The sequence below is a fragment of the Notamacropus eugenii genome, chromosome 2 (genome assembly GCF_028372415.1).
Source record: "Notamacropus eugenii isolate mMacEug1 chromosome 2, mMacEug1.pri_v2, whole genome shotgun sequence".
Lineage (NCBI taxonomy): Eukaryota > Metazoa > Chordata > Mammalia > Diprotodontia > Macropodidae > Notamacropus > Notamacropus eugenii.
The window spans coordinates 69,525,982-69,541,501 of NC_092873.1; the positions used below are offsets into that span (position 1 = coordinate 69,525,982).

At 52.1% G+C, this 15,520-nt stretch overlaps 1 protein-coding gene across 5 annotated transcripts in view; it reads right to left on the reverse strand.

The window, feature by feature from the left end:
• Nucleotides 1-15,520, reverse strand: part of COL18A1 (collagen type XVIII alpha 1 chain) — a 132,160-nt gene that overhangs the window by 53,214 nt on the left and 63,426 nt on the right. The window contains exon 1 of one of the 5 annotated variants that reach the window (XM_072640822.1): nt 10,597-11,357. The exons of 2 other annotated variants lie outside the window; for them this stretch is intronic. In XM_072640822.1, the coding sequence (XP_072496923.1) occupies nt 10,597-11,266 (670 nt within the window). In that variant the 5' untranslated portion in view covers nt 11,267-11,357. Of the gene's footprint in view, nt 1-9,702; nt 10,512-10,596; nt 11,358-15,520 lie in introns of those variants that run through there. 2 more of the 5 variants (XM_072640823.1, XM_072640821.1) reach the window with 2 other exon arrangements.

The window sequence follows — 15,520 nt, forward strand, 5'->3', positions numbered from 1 at the left end:
AACTAGGCACAGACCAACATCTCACACCATATACCAAGATAAAGTCAAAATGGGTACATGATTTAGAAAGAAAAGATGACATTATAAGCAAATTTGGAGAGCAAGTAAGAGTTTATCTGTCAGGTCTATAGAAAAGGAAAGAATTTATGACCAAATGAGATAGAGTGCATTACAAAATACAAAATGTAAAATTTTGAATATATTAAATTAAAAAGTGTTTCCAAAAACAAAACCAGTGCAACCAAGATTAGAAGGAAAGCAGGAGGCTGGGAAACAATTTTTGCAGCTAGTGTCTCTGATAAAGGCCTCATTTAAAAAATATAGAGAGAACTGAGTCGAATTTGCAAGAATACGAGACATTCCCCAATGGATAAGTGGTTAAAGAATGTGCATGGGCAGTTTTTAAATGCAGTCAAAGCTATCTATAATCATGTGAAAAAATGCTCTAATTCACTATTCATTAGAGAAATGCAGCTTACAACAAGGTACCACTTCACACCTATCAGATTGGCTAATATAGCAGAAAAAGATTATCAATATTGGAGAAGATGTGGGAAAACTGGGACATCAATGTGTTGTTGGTGGAGTTGTGAACTGATCCAGCCATGCCATTTACTAGGTGTGTATCATAATAAGATCTATTTTTAAAAAATGGAAAAGGACCCACATGTACAAAAATATTTATAGCAGCTCTTTTTGTGATGGCAAAGAACTGGACATTGAGGGGATACCCATCCTTTGGAGAGTGGCTGAACAAGCTGTGGTATATGAATGTGATGGAATGCTATTGTGCTATAAGAAATGATGAACAGTTGGACTTCAGAAAAACCTGGAAAGACTTATATGAACTAATGCTGAGTGAAGTGAGCAGAACCAGAACATTGTACACAGTAACAGCCATAGTGTGGGATGACCAGTTTTGATAGACTTAGCTCTTCTCAGCAGTGCAATGATTCCAGGACAATTTTAAAGGATTCATGATGGATGTTATCTGTATCCAAAGTAAGAACTGAAGGACTCTGAATGCAGATGGAAGCAGACAATTTTCTCGTTCTTTATCTTTTTGTGCTTTTTTCCCCTTCTTTCACAACATGACTAATGTGGAAAAATGTTTTACATGATTGTGCACACATAACCTATGTCAGAATGCTTACTACCTTAGGGAGAAGGGGAGGGTGGGAGGGATGGAGGGAAAAAAATTTGGAACTCAAAATCTTATAAAAATGAATGTGGAAAATTATTTTTTCATATAATTGGAAGAAATCAAATGCTATTTACATTACAGCAGTCTTAAAAATCCAGAGACCTATGAGAGGAGACCAAATGGGAACAAAAAGAAGCCACATCATCTCCTCCATGAGCACCTGCAGCTGGACTGAGGACTCACCAGGAGGATATCTTCCATCCCCCCACCTTAATTCAAGTACAAACAGCAGGAAATAAACAATGGTCCCAGCACTGCTTCTATCTGGACCCCAGTGGGAAAGATAGGCCTCCTCATTGTCATCTCCATTGTGATGATACATGTGCCCAGCACTGTGGTTTGTTGAGAGCCTCCCTCCTGCACAGGAGGGCCCCATGAGGCAGGGGAGGAGGAGGAGGAGGAGGAGGAAAATAGGAAACATGTGTCTACCTTTAAGGACTACAAAGCACTTTATGTATAAATAGCTCCATCTGGAAGGACCTATCTGCATAGACACCTTGTTTGATCCTCACAATGACGTATTGGTCCCCTTTTATAAAGGAGGAACCTGCTTATCAGCACAGACAAGAGACTGGCCCAAGGTCACCTGATAGACAAGTAGCTGAGATTTCATGCCTCCAGGTCCAGCCCATGATGGCTCCAGGACATAGTGGGCCCCCTTTACACTAGTGACCTTTCTGGCTCTCTGGATCATCACAAGGTCAGTGAGCCCCTCATTCCTAAGTAGGGGTGAGCCTGAGTGCCCAAGGAAGGAAGCTAGGGCTGGACCTGGGCCCAAGGACTGATTTTGGTACAGGCCCGAGAAAATAATCAGGCGTGGCCCCAGACCTCTATTCCTGGCTGATGGTGTTCCCATGAGTTAATCACTAAATCCTGTGCTACTTCTTTCTATCCACACACTGAGACCAGCTGTTCCTCCTCCTCTCTTTTATGATGAGAAAGGGGAAGGTCCCCGGGGAGTTTCTGTCACCTTGTGCCATGACATCCCTTTCTCCCTGGGTTCTCCCCAGGGGTGTAGGGAGCAGTTTCTCTCCCAGATGACCAGAGATGCCTGTGGAGAAGTGCCCAGACAGGCACCACGAAGGCCCTTACAGCTGCTTGCTTTATATCTGAGTACCAATGTCCTCCGCAAGCAGGGCCAAGAGATAGGAGTGACTTGCTTCCAAGACAAATCACCTTTAGCCAGAGTTATATATGAGGGAATCTGGGCACAGCTTCTCAGATCCACCCCCGCTCAACCTCAGCTCCAGAGATGGGAGACCTGGTGACCCCCTCCTCCACGCTGGGTCAAGGATCCGTTCTTGGCCAGTGGACAATCACCCCCTTCAGGGGAATCAGAAAGAATTACTTTGAGAAAAAGAATTTGGTAAATCCAAGATTCTGGCTAATGACTCACCCATCTTCTTTAGAGAATGAGACTATTTAATGAAATGTTTTCTACACAAAAAATTATTCTCCAGATGCAAATCCCAGCCATCTGCTCTCCCCAGCTGTTGTGTGGGGGCTTTGCTTCATGCCTTCGGGAAAGGGTTTTGTGAGCAGACCAACGTCCCTCCTACAGAGTGAGAGCCACAACACAAGCAGAAGTCTGAGGCACCATTAACCCTCCCAGCCTGGCAGACAGGCTGTCAGGCAGTACCTGAGAGACCTGGAGATTGAGGCTGAAGAGGGGTCACCTCCCTGCCTTCCTATTTGGAGGCTCCGGAGCAGGCCTGAGTCAGCTGTGAGTCACAGGCATTCCCTCCAGGCAGCTGAATCACCCACAGAGTCACAGGGACGAAGCCAGGTCAGGGCTCCAGGGCTAGGCCTTAGTGGCTGGGATTCCATACAGAAAGACCAAGCAGCCAACTTCACTCCATTTACATAACAGTTTGCAGGTTAACCACAGACTAAGTAATTAGACAGGGCCTCCCACACAAGCCCGGGTGGGCTGAATAGGGATCTCTGTGAGGAATTTGCTTGCCCACAGCCCAGGTCAAACACCTCCTTGTGCTGTGGTTTCCCAAGAAGGGAAGACCAGGGACTTGGGGTCTCATGTCTGAGAACTGGTCTGGCATGTAAGATCACCTACCAGATCCTAGAGGGGCTGCAATCAGGCTCAGTGGAGGAACCTCTCCTCCCTAATAAAGACATCACAGACCCTAAAGTAACCACCACTCATTTGTTAGTTCATTTCCCAGTCATTAATAATACGCAAACGGAGAGTCAGCTGATAAAACCATCCAGATTTCCATCTCTCTGTAGAGTGACTGGTATATCTCTATTGCCAGATAGACACACAGGACAGACACAACAGACAATAAGCTGGCAGAATAGGAGGAGGAGAGGGCTGGAAAACCCCTCACTTTTCCCTGAAACACAGACCCAACCATTAATACCAGTCAGATAACCAAAGAAACATGAAGAAGACATAAGAGGGCTGGCTGACTGTGTAGCAGTGGAGGCGATGACCAGCACACAGCCCCACGGGTGGCAGAAGTAAGGAAGGCCACTAGCACGCTGGCTGGCCAACCTGTGATGCACTCATGGGAGGGCAAAGCTGACTCTCACTGGACAGGCCACCATCTATATCCCCCAGGGGAATCCTTAGCTCCTGGAGGATCAGCTGGAGCCTTAGCTCTCTCTCTCTCTCTCTCTCTCTCTCTCTCTCTCTCTCTCTCTCTCTCGATCACTCCTAATGATCCTGAAGGTTTCTTGAACTGACCAGTCTTGACCATGGATGTGAATGCTGGGCCACACTCTATTCGAGGGTCTGAAACATGTCCCAGTGACCAATGCCGTCCCACACCAAAGACAAAGGCACCCATTCACTCTGCAGGGAAGGATGCCTGCCCCTCCCTCAGCACCTCAGCACCTCAACCAGCACATGACTTTAGGGAAGGCTCAGGCTTCAAGGGGCCTCTAACAGGCTGACTCAAGGACTCCCAGCTGGCTTAACAGCAGAGCAAGTGCTAGAGCCCAGGCCTCCTGACTCCCAGCTCCAGACTCTTTCCAGAAGACCTGTTATCTCCGTTTGTCCAATAATCCCAACCAGATGCACACTTAGACAGTGCTGCAGTTTGCAAGGTGCTGTGGGATGGGGACTATAAGCATCCCTTCCCCATTTTACAGATGAGTAGACAGACTCTGAGAGACAAAAATCTTGGAGCAAGCTAGGGGATGAAAAGAACATCAGGCTCCATAAATGAATGTGGGGGGAGTCTTTTGGCTCCAAAATCTTCCAGCTCTGAGTGTGAGCAAGTCAGGAGGTGACCCTAATCTTATGTGAGGCCAGCACCCTCTCCATCACCTCAGCCTGCCCCAGAATGGCTCAAGAGGGTGAGATTGCCAGCTATCCAGGTCATGGAGGATGGACCACAAGGTAACTTTCAGTCTCTCTGAACCTATCCAGGAAGGTGTTGACCAAATAACACTCCAGTCATTTTACGGATAAGGAAACTGAGGCAGGTGGAGGTGAAGAGATTTGCCCAGGGTCACACAGCTAGGATGTGTCTGAGGCCAAATTTCAACTCAGGTCTTGCCGGCTCCAAGTCCTACACATCCACTGTCCTGTCACTCCTAAGAGCAGAAGTTCCTAAGGTAGGGAGCCAGCCCTTAATCTCCCTCTATGGCCCTGAATTGGCATCGTTTGAATAAATGAACAAGGTTAATGCGACCTCAGTGAGTTAAACTGTTTAAGAAGAGTGGGGTCCTGCAGAGTTTCTTCCTGGGAAAATCAGAGCCCAGCATTGACTGGTGTAGTCTGTTGGCTCACCATTTGGATGCTGATTACGGCTCGCCTCTGGCCAAAACAGAGAGATGTCAAACCCTCAGCTGTGGCTCGGCTGCTGCTGGGAGAGGGGAGGAGAGCCACTGCCGAAAGTCCAGAGTGATGTCCTCCTTGTTCTCATGACAGCTGAGTGGGGAGCCGGTGGGGAGAGGCCCCTGCAGCCCTGCAACACAGAGGGGCTCCAGACACGGGCACCTGGCTCAGTTGTCTCTAGCCCACAAGGCCCCCCAAGTAATGACACTTGGGGTGTTCTCAATTTTAGGAATATGCTGTGGGCGCAAGTATGTATCTGGGCACTGGGACCATGCTTCCTCAGCCAATGCCCCCTCATAGGCACTGCAACTTAGAGTCAGGAAGACATGGGTCCAAATCTCATCTCCAGAATGTCATCACTTCAGTTCTCTGTGCCTCAGTTTCCTCACCTCTAAAACAGGGTTTCCACTGCTGGTTGTCCTTCCATATCATAAGACAATAGAACCAGGGTCAAGAAAGGAGATCAGAGCTGACTCCTGCTCTGGCTGGAAGAGTAGAGCCAGCCTCCATGGGCTCAGGACCTCCACTAAGACCTAAGATCCTCCACTCACTTGCTCCCAAATGCCTCACCCTGCCCTCCCTTACCCCATGGGTTTTATCTCTCCACTGGAAGGCAAAGACCTTTTGCTTGAGTGTCTTTATATCCAGTAGTTGGCCCAGTGCCAGGCACACATGAGGTGATTAATAAATGATTCTTTGCCTCTTCGATGAGCCTCATCTTGCCCAACCTCCTTGTATTTACAGAGGAGGAAACTGAGGCCCAGAAGGGTAAAGATAGAACCCAGGGTCACGTAGGCCTTAAATAGGAGATAGAACCAGGTCCTTGGGCACTCATCCAGAGCTGACCCCTCAGGATGCCTCTGTTCTGTTTCATCGCCAGCTGTGATTGACCAGAATGGTATTGCTTAGACACTCTATGGGATCTGGGTCAGGAAACAGGAGACTTGGACTCAAAAAACTCTGGGTTCCGATCCTGCCTCAGACACTTTGGAGCACTGACTGGGAAAGTCACTCACACTCCCTAGGCCTGTTTCTTTCCTTTGTGGAGTGGACTAGCCCTCCCAGCTCTGAATCTGTACCTCTGACCTGGATTCTTGCCCAGGCCTGACTACTAACTTGACCAGGTCCCTCTCTGCCCAGATGACCTGGGACCCCTCAAAGCCTGGAGAGCCCATGAAGGCAGAATCGTGAATTCAGGCTCTGAGATGTGGAGGGCAGAGGGAGTAAAGTTGATTGCCATAAAGTCCTTCTGTGGGGAGGTGGGGAGAGTGGACCTGAACAGGGCCTGGTCAGTGCCCAAAGAACTGTGTCTCTAGAGCTCTGACCGGCAGGGCAGGGGGCTGAGCTGAGAGGCCTGAGAGTGACCTGTACATACTTAGATCACTGGAAACCACAGGAAAAACCCAAAATATCAAGTACCCTTTCTCCAGTTGCCCCTCCCAGGCATCCTCAGGTTGGCTCTAGGAGTCCTCTGGCCCACGTGCTGCACACACCAGACATGCACCGGCCACCCAGCGAAGGCTTTTATCTTTGGGTCACAAGGGCTGTACCCTGGCCACTCAGATAGCAGAGGTCCTGTCCCATTTTTCACACATGGGGCCCTTGGTCCACATCCTGCAGAGAATTCTTGAGGAGGCTAAAAACAGTCCCTCCATGACTGGGGTCACTGCTGGTGTGGGACATCCCCCAAACTCCTGGGGGGCCAAGAGGAAGCTCTCCCTTGTCTGTGTCACTCCCCAGCTGAGGAGACCCTGCTGCTAACCCCAAATCAGAGGATGGCAGCTTTGCATATGTCCAGGGCTTCCCTCGATCTCCTCTCTCCTGGCTGGTCCCCACCCCACGCAGCTCACAGCCTAGCCACATGTACTGTCTCAGGGCTACCGGACTGTGTACAAGTCAGGGCTGGGCTGGCCTTCTCGTGACTGTCCCCATGCTGCTGCCAATTTTTTTTCTAATGGAGCCCCAAAGCCCTGGGCCTGTTCCTCTCCTCCCTATTTATCAAGGATCATTGGAGTGTGTATATGTGTGTGTGTGTGTGTGTGCGTGTGTGTGTGTGTGTGTGTGTGAGAGAGAGAGAGAGAGACATATCACCCCCACCCCACAAACTCTACAAAGAAGGAAGCTCCTACTCAACCTTTGCCTGTCCCTCAGGGCCAGCACCACAATCCAGAGTCCAGAGGGAGAGCCAAGGTAACCCAACGAGATCAGGGCTAGGGCACTCAGCATTCAACACAATCCATCCAGAGATGTTCCCTAAATTAACGGCCCTTTAGCTGAGAACTTCCAAGAGCCCCTAGGACTCCAGCAAGTTCGAGGCAGCTGAGTTCTTCCACCCCACCCCCCCACACTCCCTCTTCAACAGAAATCAATGGGCCAGAAGAGCCCTGGGCCATCAGAAGGGGCAGGGTGGGCCTGGGGTCGAGTTCCCTACTTAGCAGAGAGGGGGCCACCAGGTTTAATGGACCGGGTAACCCAACCACCAATATCAACCAGCCTGACTCACAGACTCTCACTCCCCTGAGGGAGAGGGGAATTTAGAGAAGGTTCCTGGAGCAGCTTGGTTTGGGCAAAGGGTAGGAGGCAGCCAATACTCCAGTGTGTATGTGTGTGTTGGGGGGGGGAGGGGAGGGTCTGCTTGTTCTTCAGGGGCCTCTGGCTAATTAAAGCTCTAACTCCCCTGGGGCTTCTGGAGGGCAGAGTCATCTCTCTCCCCTTTGGGTTACTGCAGGACAACCAGGCTGGAGGGCAGCAGATCCTCTGGGCCTGTGACAAGTCCTAGACATTCTCTGGGCTCTTGGCCCTGCCGCCCACTCTAAGCCTTTCTTATTCCTTCATCTAAGAATCAGTGACAGTTTTGCCCTCAGGGATCCAGGCCTTCTGAGTTTGAAAGAATCATCCCAGAATCTCAGAGTCCAGGGAGGGCCCCTGAGCAAGAGTGTGCCCAAGAGGTCAGTCAGCCTCTGGCTGAAGGTACCCAGGGACAATGGTGGGGAGTGGGGGGTGGGGGGATCCTGAGCCAGTCAGAAGCAGAGGGAGGCCCTGGGTAGTGTCAGAGGATGTCATGGATGAGCCCCTGGCTACCTCCCTGAAACCAAAGCCTTCTAGGAAGGGAAAAGGAAATTGTTCCCAAACCTGGTCTGAAAATTTGGCCCTGCCGGCTCAAGGTCAAACCTTTCAATCTGAAAGCAGTAAGAAAGTAGTTCAGGGCCTTGCTGGGGCTCACGTCAGGATGGCCATAGCTGGGGCCCAAAGCCCCAGGGCAGCCCAGAGCAGCCTGAGGTCTGAAGAAAGGGGCAACAAGGTAGAAATCCACAAGAAATCCCCCCCACATTCCCCCATGCCGCCCTGCCCCAGGCCCCAGTTCCTCAGGGAGGCTTTGCCTGACCCTCCCAGACACATTGTTGGGCCTCAATGGTCAGCAAGCCGGCCCTTCGAGGGGTGGGAGTGGAGGTGCCCGACCAATGGGAGCCACCTTGGGATTCTTCATAAACAGCCTCAGGGATGCAGGACAAGCTCCGTTGCTTGCAAAGGGTGGGGGGGCTCCCAGAACCGAAGGGGATTTCGTGGAGTCTGATTCTTCTCAAGAGAGTATGGGGCAGAGAAAATGAAAGGAACCTTGGCCTCTTCTTGCCTTCTGCCTCTGCTGACCTTTCATACATGCACACACACACATGCACACCCATGCGCACTTGGGCCAGTTCTGCAGCTCAAGGTCACTGACTGAGTGACCCCACTAATGATAAAAGCCAGGGAGGGAAAGATACCTTCCTACAAGCTGGGACAGGAAGCAGAGGGAGCCCTGAAAGCCAGTCAAGGAAAAAGGAAATCTTTCTGAAGGTCAATCCTTTAGGTCATCCATGAGAGTTTTAAGACAGAGTGGGGAAGCAGGACCCCAGGCTCCTCTTCTTGTCTCCCCAACCCAGAGGGATAAGAGGGCTGAGGCTTTCCTCGGTTTGGCCCCTGCTTTTGGGGGCTGTGAAATAGAGAACTCCCCACCCTTCCTTGGCATGAGCTCCCCATCCTGGATGCCCAGGGCTCCTTCCAAGGTGGGCACACTCCAAGGTCTGTGTGGTAGGGCCAGCTGACTGAAGGGAATGTACTTGGGCTGAGGTGGGTATTGGACTATGCCACACTGGGGCATACAGAGCTCTGGTCATGAGCTGGCAGGCACACACACGTTACCTTGGGGGCAAAAGGAAGAGGAGGGAATGGAGGCTTGCTCCTGCCTCCACCGAGGCGATGAGCAGGGTGGGCCCCAGAGCTGCATCCCTGGGCCCTAGAATCGGGAGAGGCCTAAGCAACCATCCCTTACAAATTTAGATCTAGTAGATCACCCAGCAATTCCTCCATCTTACAGATGAGTAGACAGAGAGGTCCACAGTGCCACAGGTGATAAGTACCGGAGGAGAGATCTGAGCCCAGGGCTTCTGGTTCCAGAGCCAGGGCCCTGTCTTTGTACTGACCCAAACAGGCACTGAGACACACAAGATATCTGGAAGCTCCCACCCAATTCTGTGCACTGTCCTTCCTTTAAGAAGTTGAGCAAGCCCAGGGGCGCAGGAGTCAGTGGGACCAGGGGTACCTCCAAGCTCTGCCAGGCCCAGGCTCCCTCCCTCTTTGTCCTCTGCTCACCTGGCATGCAGACAAAGGTAAGGGCTGGGGGAGGGGAGGCAGCCCTGGCTGGCCATGGCATTACCTGCAGTCATGTCTATAAACACACAGGCCCGCTGGGCATTCCCCTGGGCTGGGAGGGCAGAGCAGGGCACTGGTAGCCGCCCCTCGTGCAACTGGCTCCAGCACAGGTCTCGCAGGCCTTCACAGAACTCGCGGCAGGGTGGTGGTGGTGGCCACACGGAGGGCCTGGAGGAGTTACACCGGGGCACGAGTAGCAAGCAGAAGAAGGCTTCGAGGAAGCGGTGACATCGAGTGCGCAGCAGCCCCTCCCACTCTCGCAGGGCCGCCCACACCTGCTGGGCACTGTCATGGCGGGCATAGTTGGGCAGCCAGAAGCGTTCGGTGCCCAGGCGGCTGCAGAAGGGCAGATCGACTGGCAGGGGCACGCAGCGCCCTGGGACCGAAGCCAGTCTTGGCAGGGAGGAGGGCACCTCATCATAGCGGCTGGGGTGAGAGAGCGGCCCAGAAGCTGTTAGTGAATCAGACCCCCAAGACCCAGAGGCATCAGTACTAGCAGGGCCCACCAGATTAAGTGCATCAGAAACAGAACCATCGCTGTACCCAGGGACATTGGCAGCCAGCGGCCCCAGATACCCGCTGTTGTCACGGCGGTGGCCATCATGGGTGCCACCTCCGCCTGAGGCCCGCTGATTAGGCTGATTAGAGGTTGAGCCGGAGAGCCTGTTCCCCAAAGCACCCACCACCAGAGGAGAAAGAGGCCAGGCCCCAGAGCTGCGGTTAGCGGGCATTTTCGGACGATCCCTCAAGGCGAGGACCGACAGGAATCCTTCTCTTTCTAGGGAAGCTTGGCTGCCAGCCACCAGCCTGTCCGGGCGGCCCCGGGGGCGAGGGGGCGGAGGAGCCTCAGGGGCAGCAGGAAGGGGGCCCCCGGGGAAGAGAGGAAAAGAGCCGCTACCTGGGGGAGGGGCTGAGGGCCACCCCGAGGGCAGCCCCTGGGACCTGTTTCCCAGAGGAACCGTGGTCGGGTGGAGGGCGTCGGTCCAGCCAGCTACAGTCGGGGTGGAAGCCTCCCAGGCGGCACCTGTCCTCTCGCTCCTGGGGACGCTCAGCTCCGGCTCTGTCCCAGGTACAGACTCAGATGGGATTGGAGGAAGGGTGGTGGGGGCGGGGGCGGCAGAAGAGGCCACCTCACCCTCCGCCGGGCTCTCATCCCAAAACTGAACGAAACTGCGGATGCCCTGGGCGACGTTCAGGATCTTGGCAGCAACACCAGCAATGTTCTCCTCCTTGACGTCTGTCCTCCCAGGGGCTGCCGGCGAAGGGGTCACGGCCTCCCTTTTATTTGCCTCTGAGACCTCAGGGTCGGGCCGAGTCCCGGTCCCAGAAGCTGTCTGCTCCTCTGGGCTAGGTTCAAGGGCACCTATCTGGGCAGCTAGGGTGGCATTGTGGGCCGCGGGCGCTGCAAAGGGGGTACTCTCGACCTGAGGCCCTGAGGTTGGGAGGAGGGGTCCTGCTGTGACTTCTGTCTCCTTCGATGTCCACCACGTTAAAAACTGGGCCCTGGAGCTGGAACAGTGAGCAGCCAACAAGAGGAGGAGAGCCAGGCTTCTCTGGGGGAGAGCCATCAAAGGAGAGGCTCGTCCGTCGGGGCTGCGCAGACCCCCGATGTTCTCAAGTCTGCAGCCGCCCTACCATTCCTCATCCGCAGCCAGTCTGTCCCAGGAGGGGTGTGGTCTGTCCAATCCCGGGCCAGCCCTCCCACTGCCTCCCCGATTCATTCCCTGCCTCCTTCCAGCCCTTCGCCCCACCCACAAGCACAAATAACAGTGTCCCGGACTGTCAGGAAAGGACCAGCCTCCCGGAGCAGGGAGGTGGAGGTGGGGGGTGGGAATAGGGGGGCAATAGAAACACACCTGAAGTGCATTTACCTCCCTCCTAAATTCTCAAATCAAATTCATTGGGGGTGTGAGGGGGAACGACCGGCAGACCCCTCAACTCTGTGGGCTGCCTGCAGTTCTGAAAGGTTTCTGTGCAGAGACCCAGCCTGAGCCCACGCTCCACTGAGCCACCACTGACTCCTTCCTAACTACAAGGGAAGGAGTCTATGAAGCGACTCCAGCTCTAGGGCAGTGGACAGTGAGTGAACCAGGGACAGTCTGGCCTTCCTGAGATCAGGCAGTAGGAAACCTGTCATCATGGAAAGGTCCTGCTCTGAGATGCCTGGGGAGAGAAGGTGGTGGGAATGCCAGCTAGGGTTTGTGACCTTGAGCAAATCTCACACTCTCTGCCCCCACCCAAATCTATAAAATGGGGATAAATCTAACCCTGCCTTCCCCAAAGGGTTGTTGGGAGATTATAGGGAGGAAAATGGAGCATCACATGGAAGAGGGAGAGAGAGAGAGACAGACAGACAGACAGACAGACAGACAGACAGAAACTGACGGCTCCTAAGATTAACAACAAACCTCCAGCCTGGATAATGCTGTGTACTGGGGTCCACAGACAGCTCTGAGTTATTTTTCCCAAGGTCTATCCTGGCTCATCCCCACATGGTGTCTGGTCCCCTTTTTATAGATAATTTACAGAAGCCTACATTCACAGTAGATGTCACCTAGAGGCCATCCTGAAACTGAATCCCCTCTAAATCATTCTGCCCCAAAAGAAGGTCATCCCCAGCTTCCAGCAGTGGCAGAGAACTCACTAGGTCCTGAGGAAGACTTCAGGCACTTTCAGGTAGTTCTAAGAGTAAAGGGGGCTCTAGTTCCCATCCCTGCTCCTTCTCCCTTCTTGGGGCCAAGCAGAACCCAAACACATGCCCTTGTGGAGGCAGCCAGGGGCTCCAGGATCTGCAGCCACAGAAGAAAACAAAGCTGCAAGGTAGGTGCCCATGACCCACAGTCTAAGCAACAGGAACCTTCCCTCATTGCTAGCAAATGATGCTCTTTTAAAGACAAATATCCAGCATTTACCTGGATTATTTCATTAGATTCTACCAACAAGCTTAGGAGGTAGTGGCATGATGGTCTCCCCTTATTATAGAGGAAAGTGGGGCAGACAGAGGTTATGTGACTTGCCAAGGGTCACACAGCTGATGGTAAATGTCTAAGGTTGCACTTGAACTCAGGACTTCCTGCACCAAAGGCCAGTGAGTCACCTCATGATGGCCACAACCCCACAAGGGATGTGAATGTTGCCTTTCCCACTCTAGCCCCTCCCCCCCACTGCCACCCATGCACAAGCTGCAGCAAGAGTGACACCACTGGCATTCCCAATTCTTCTACACACTAACGTAGGCTGCCTGAGGAGAGGAGGAAGGGACAGGCCTGCTGTCCTCTGCCCTGGGCAGACCCCCCTGTGACTAGTTCAGTTCTGGGTGCCACATTTAGGCAGGATGAAGACAGCCTGGGGGGCACCCACAAGAGGACTGAGACCAGGGTGTCTCCCAATCAGGTCACAGGAGGCCCACCTAAAGGAACCACCCCCCACCCAGGGGCCTCCTGGACTCCTCTTTCTCTCCCACCCCCAATCCAACCTGTGCTAAGTCCTGTCAATCTCGTCTCTGTGGCCTCCCTTGTGCATCAAGCCCAACCTCTCTCCGGATTTCACCTCGGCACTTTCTCTCCAATGTGCCCCCTTCTCTCCTCTGACACTGCCCCCACCCTGGAGTAAGTCCTCATTACCTCACACCTGGACTATGGCAGTGGCTGCTGAAGGGTCTGAGATCCTTGTCTCCCCACTCCAGTTCATCCTCCATTCAGAAGGAGTGATTTTCTTAAAACTCTGAACTGATTGTGTCACACACACGCTCCCTCAATAAACTCCAGTGGCTCCCTATTGCCAATAAGACAAGCCATCAACTCGTCTAAACCCTTTAACTCTGGCTCCCACGAAACTGACTCTGGGCAGCTGGGCCTCCCCAGTCCACCTCCAGGCCTGTGCCCTGGGATTAAAGACCATGTCCACAGCCAAGTTCCTTCCAGATCTCACCTCTACCTTAAAGTCTTCTCTCTCTTCAAATTACTTTGTACTTCCTGACTTATCTTCTCTTGGGTTGGACCCAATGGCTACCTTCTGAGACACTCTAAATTCTAAAAATGGGTATGTTCTAGGGTACATTATTCCCTCAGGAAGAATATGTGCTTCGTGAGGACAGAGACAACTTTTCCTCTTGCCTATGCAGTTTCTGTGTTCAGTCCAGTGCTGGGCACAGAGTCTGCCCTTAATGAACTCTTCTTGGATAGGGGTGAATGAGGGGGATGTTTGGCCAGCACAGGAAAGGCTCAGGGAGAACAAGATTTTCCTTCCCGGCTCCATTCCCTCCCAGGTTTTGTGTGTACCCAAAGGGTCACCCCCTGCCCTCTCCCAGACTGGACCCAGGAGCAGCCACACATGAAAGAGCTACAGCCAGCCGATGGCCCAGGCTACTACAGAAAGTCACTCATTAATCAAGCTGCCCGTGGGATGATCTTGTTCTCCCAAGAACTTTCTCTGGGAGAGTTAACCAAATTACTTAGTTATGAGGCTTTGGCCATTGGCAGCTGGACGTGCTCCCTCCCTCCTTCCCTCCCTGGGCTGGGGAGCGGCCAGATGCAAACATCTGTTCTTTAGCAGCCTCCACTCTCAAGATTAATCCCCTAATGCAGAGGATTAATCCTAAACAAATTATCAGAGAATAGTGTCCTTTTGTTTGAAAATCCCCAGGGCCCCAAATACTGGTTTATGCCAGGCTGTCGATCCCTCGCTCAGAGTCCACAGGGTCTGAATGCAAGTTACTGGGTGGAGAGAGAGGTGGGACCCCTGAAGCCTGACAGGCTTGGGGAGCCACACAGAGGTGGGGGCATGTAAGAGAGGCAGCAGGCTGATGGGAAGAGAGACCGAAGTCCTAGAAGCGATATTGCTGGGTAAAAGGGTCCCACATGTGCAAAAATATTTATAGCAGCTCTCTTTGTGGTGACCAAGAACCAGAAATCAAGGGGATGCCCATCCATTGGGGAATGGCTGAATAACTTGTGCTATATGAATGTAATGGAATACTATTGTGCTATAAGAAATGATGAGCAGGAGGACTTCAGAGAGGCCTGGAAAAACTTATGTGTACTGAGGTTGAGTGAAGTGAGCACAACCGAGAAGAACATCTTACACAGTAACAGCTACAGTGTGTAAGGAGTTTTTCTGGTAAACCTAGCCCTTCACAGCAATGCAACGACCTAAAACATTCTCAAAGGACTTGAGCCAAAATGCCATCAACATCCAGAGAAAGAACTATGGAATAGGAACGCAAAATGAAACAGACTATTTTCTCTTGTGTTATGTTTTGTTTTGTCTGGGTTTTTTTCATGGTTTCTCCCATTCCTTTTAATTCCTCTATGCAACATGACAGATGTGAAAATGTGGTTAATAAGAATGTACGTGTAGTGACCACATAAGATTGCACACTGACTCAGGGAGGGAGGGGGAGAAAAATCTAAGATTTATGGAAGTGATTGTAGAAAACTGAAAACAAATAAATTAATAAGCCAACAAATAAAAATGAAGAGAGACCACAGAGGCCCGGTGTTGCAAGTTTGATCCCGGCTGGGAAGCCAGGCCAGGGGCCAGGCAGTTCATAAGCCCCAAGCCCTAGGCCATCCTCTCAGAGGAAAAGAACCTGTGGGTCCTAGGAGCACAGAGCTGAAGCTGGGAAGGCGCTCCCAGGTCATGCAGAAGACAGGAAGCTCCCGGAGAGCAGGGCCAGCCTTTGGCCTCTTTCTGCACTTCTGTCCCGTAACACAGTTCCTGGCATAAAGTGGGTATTAATGAATGTTTATTGACTGGCCAAGTCTGGCCCCTTCATTTTACAAAGAACAAAGCTGAGATTAAAAATCTATGGGATGACTTGA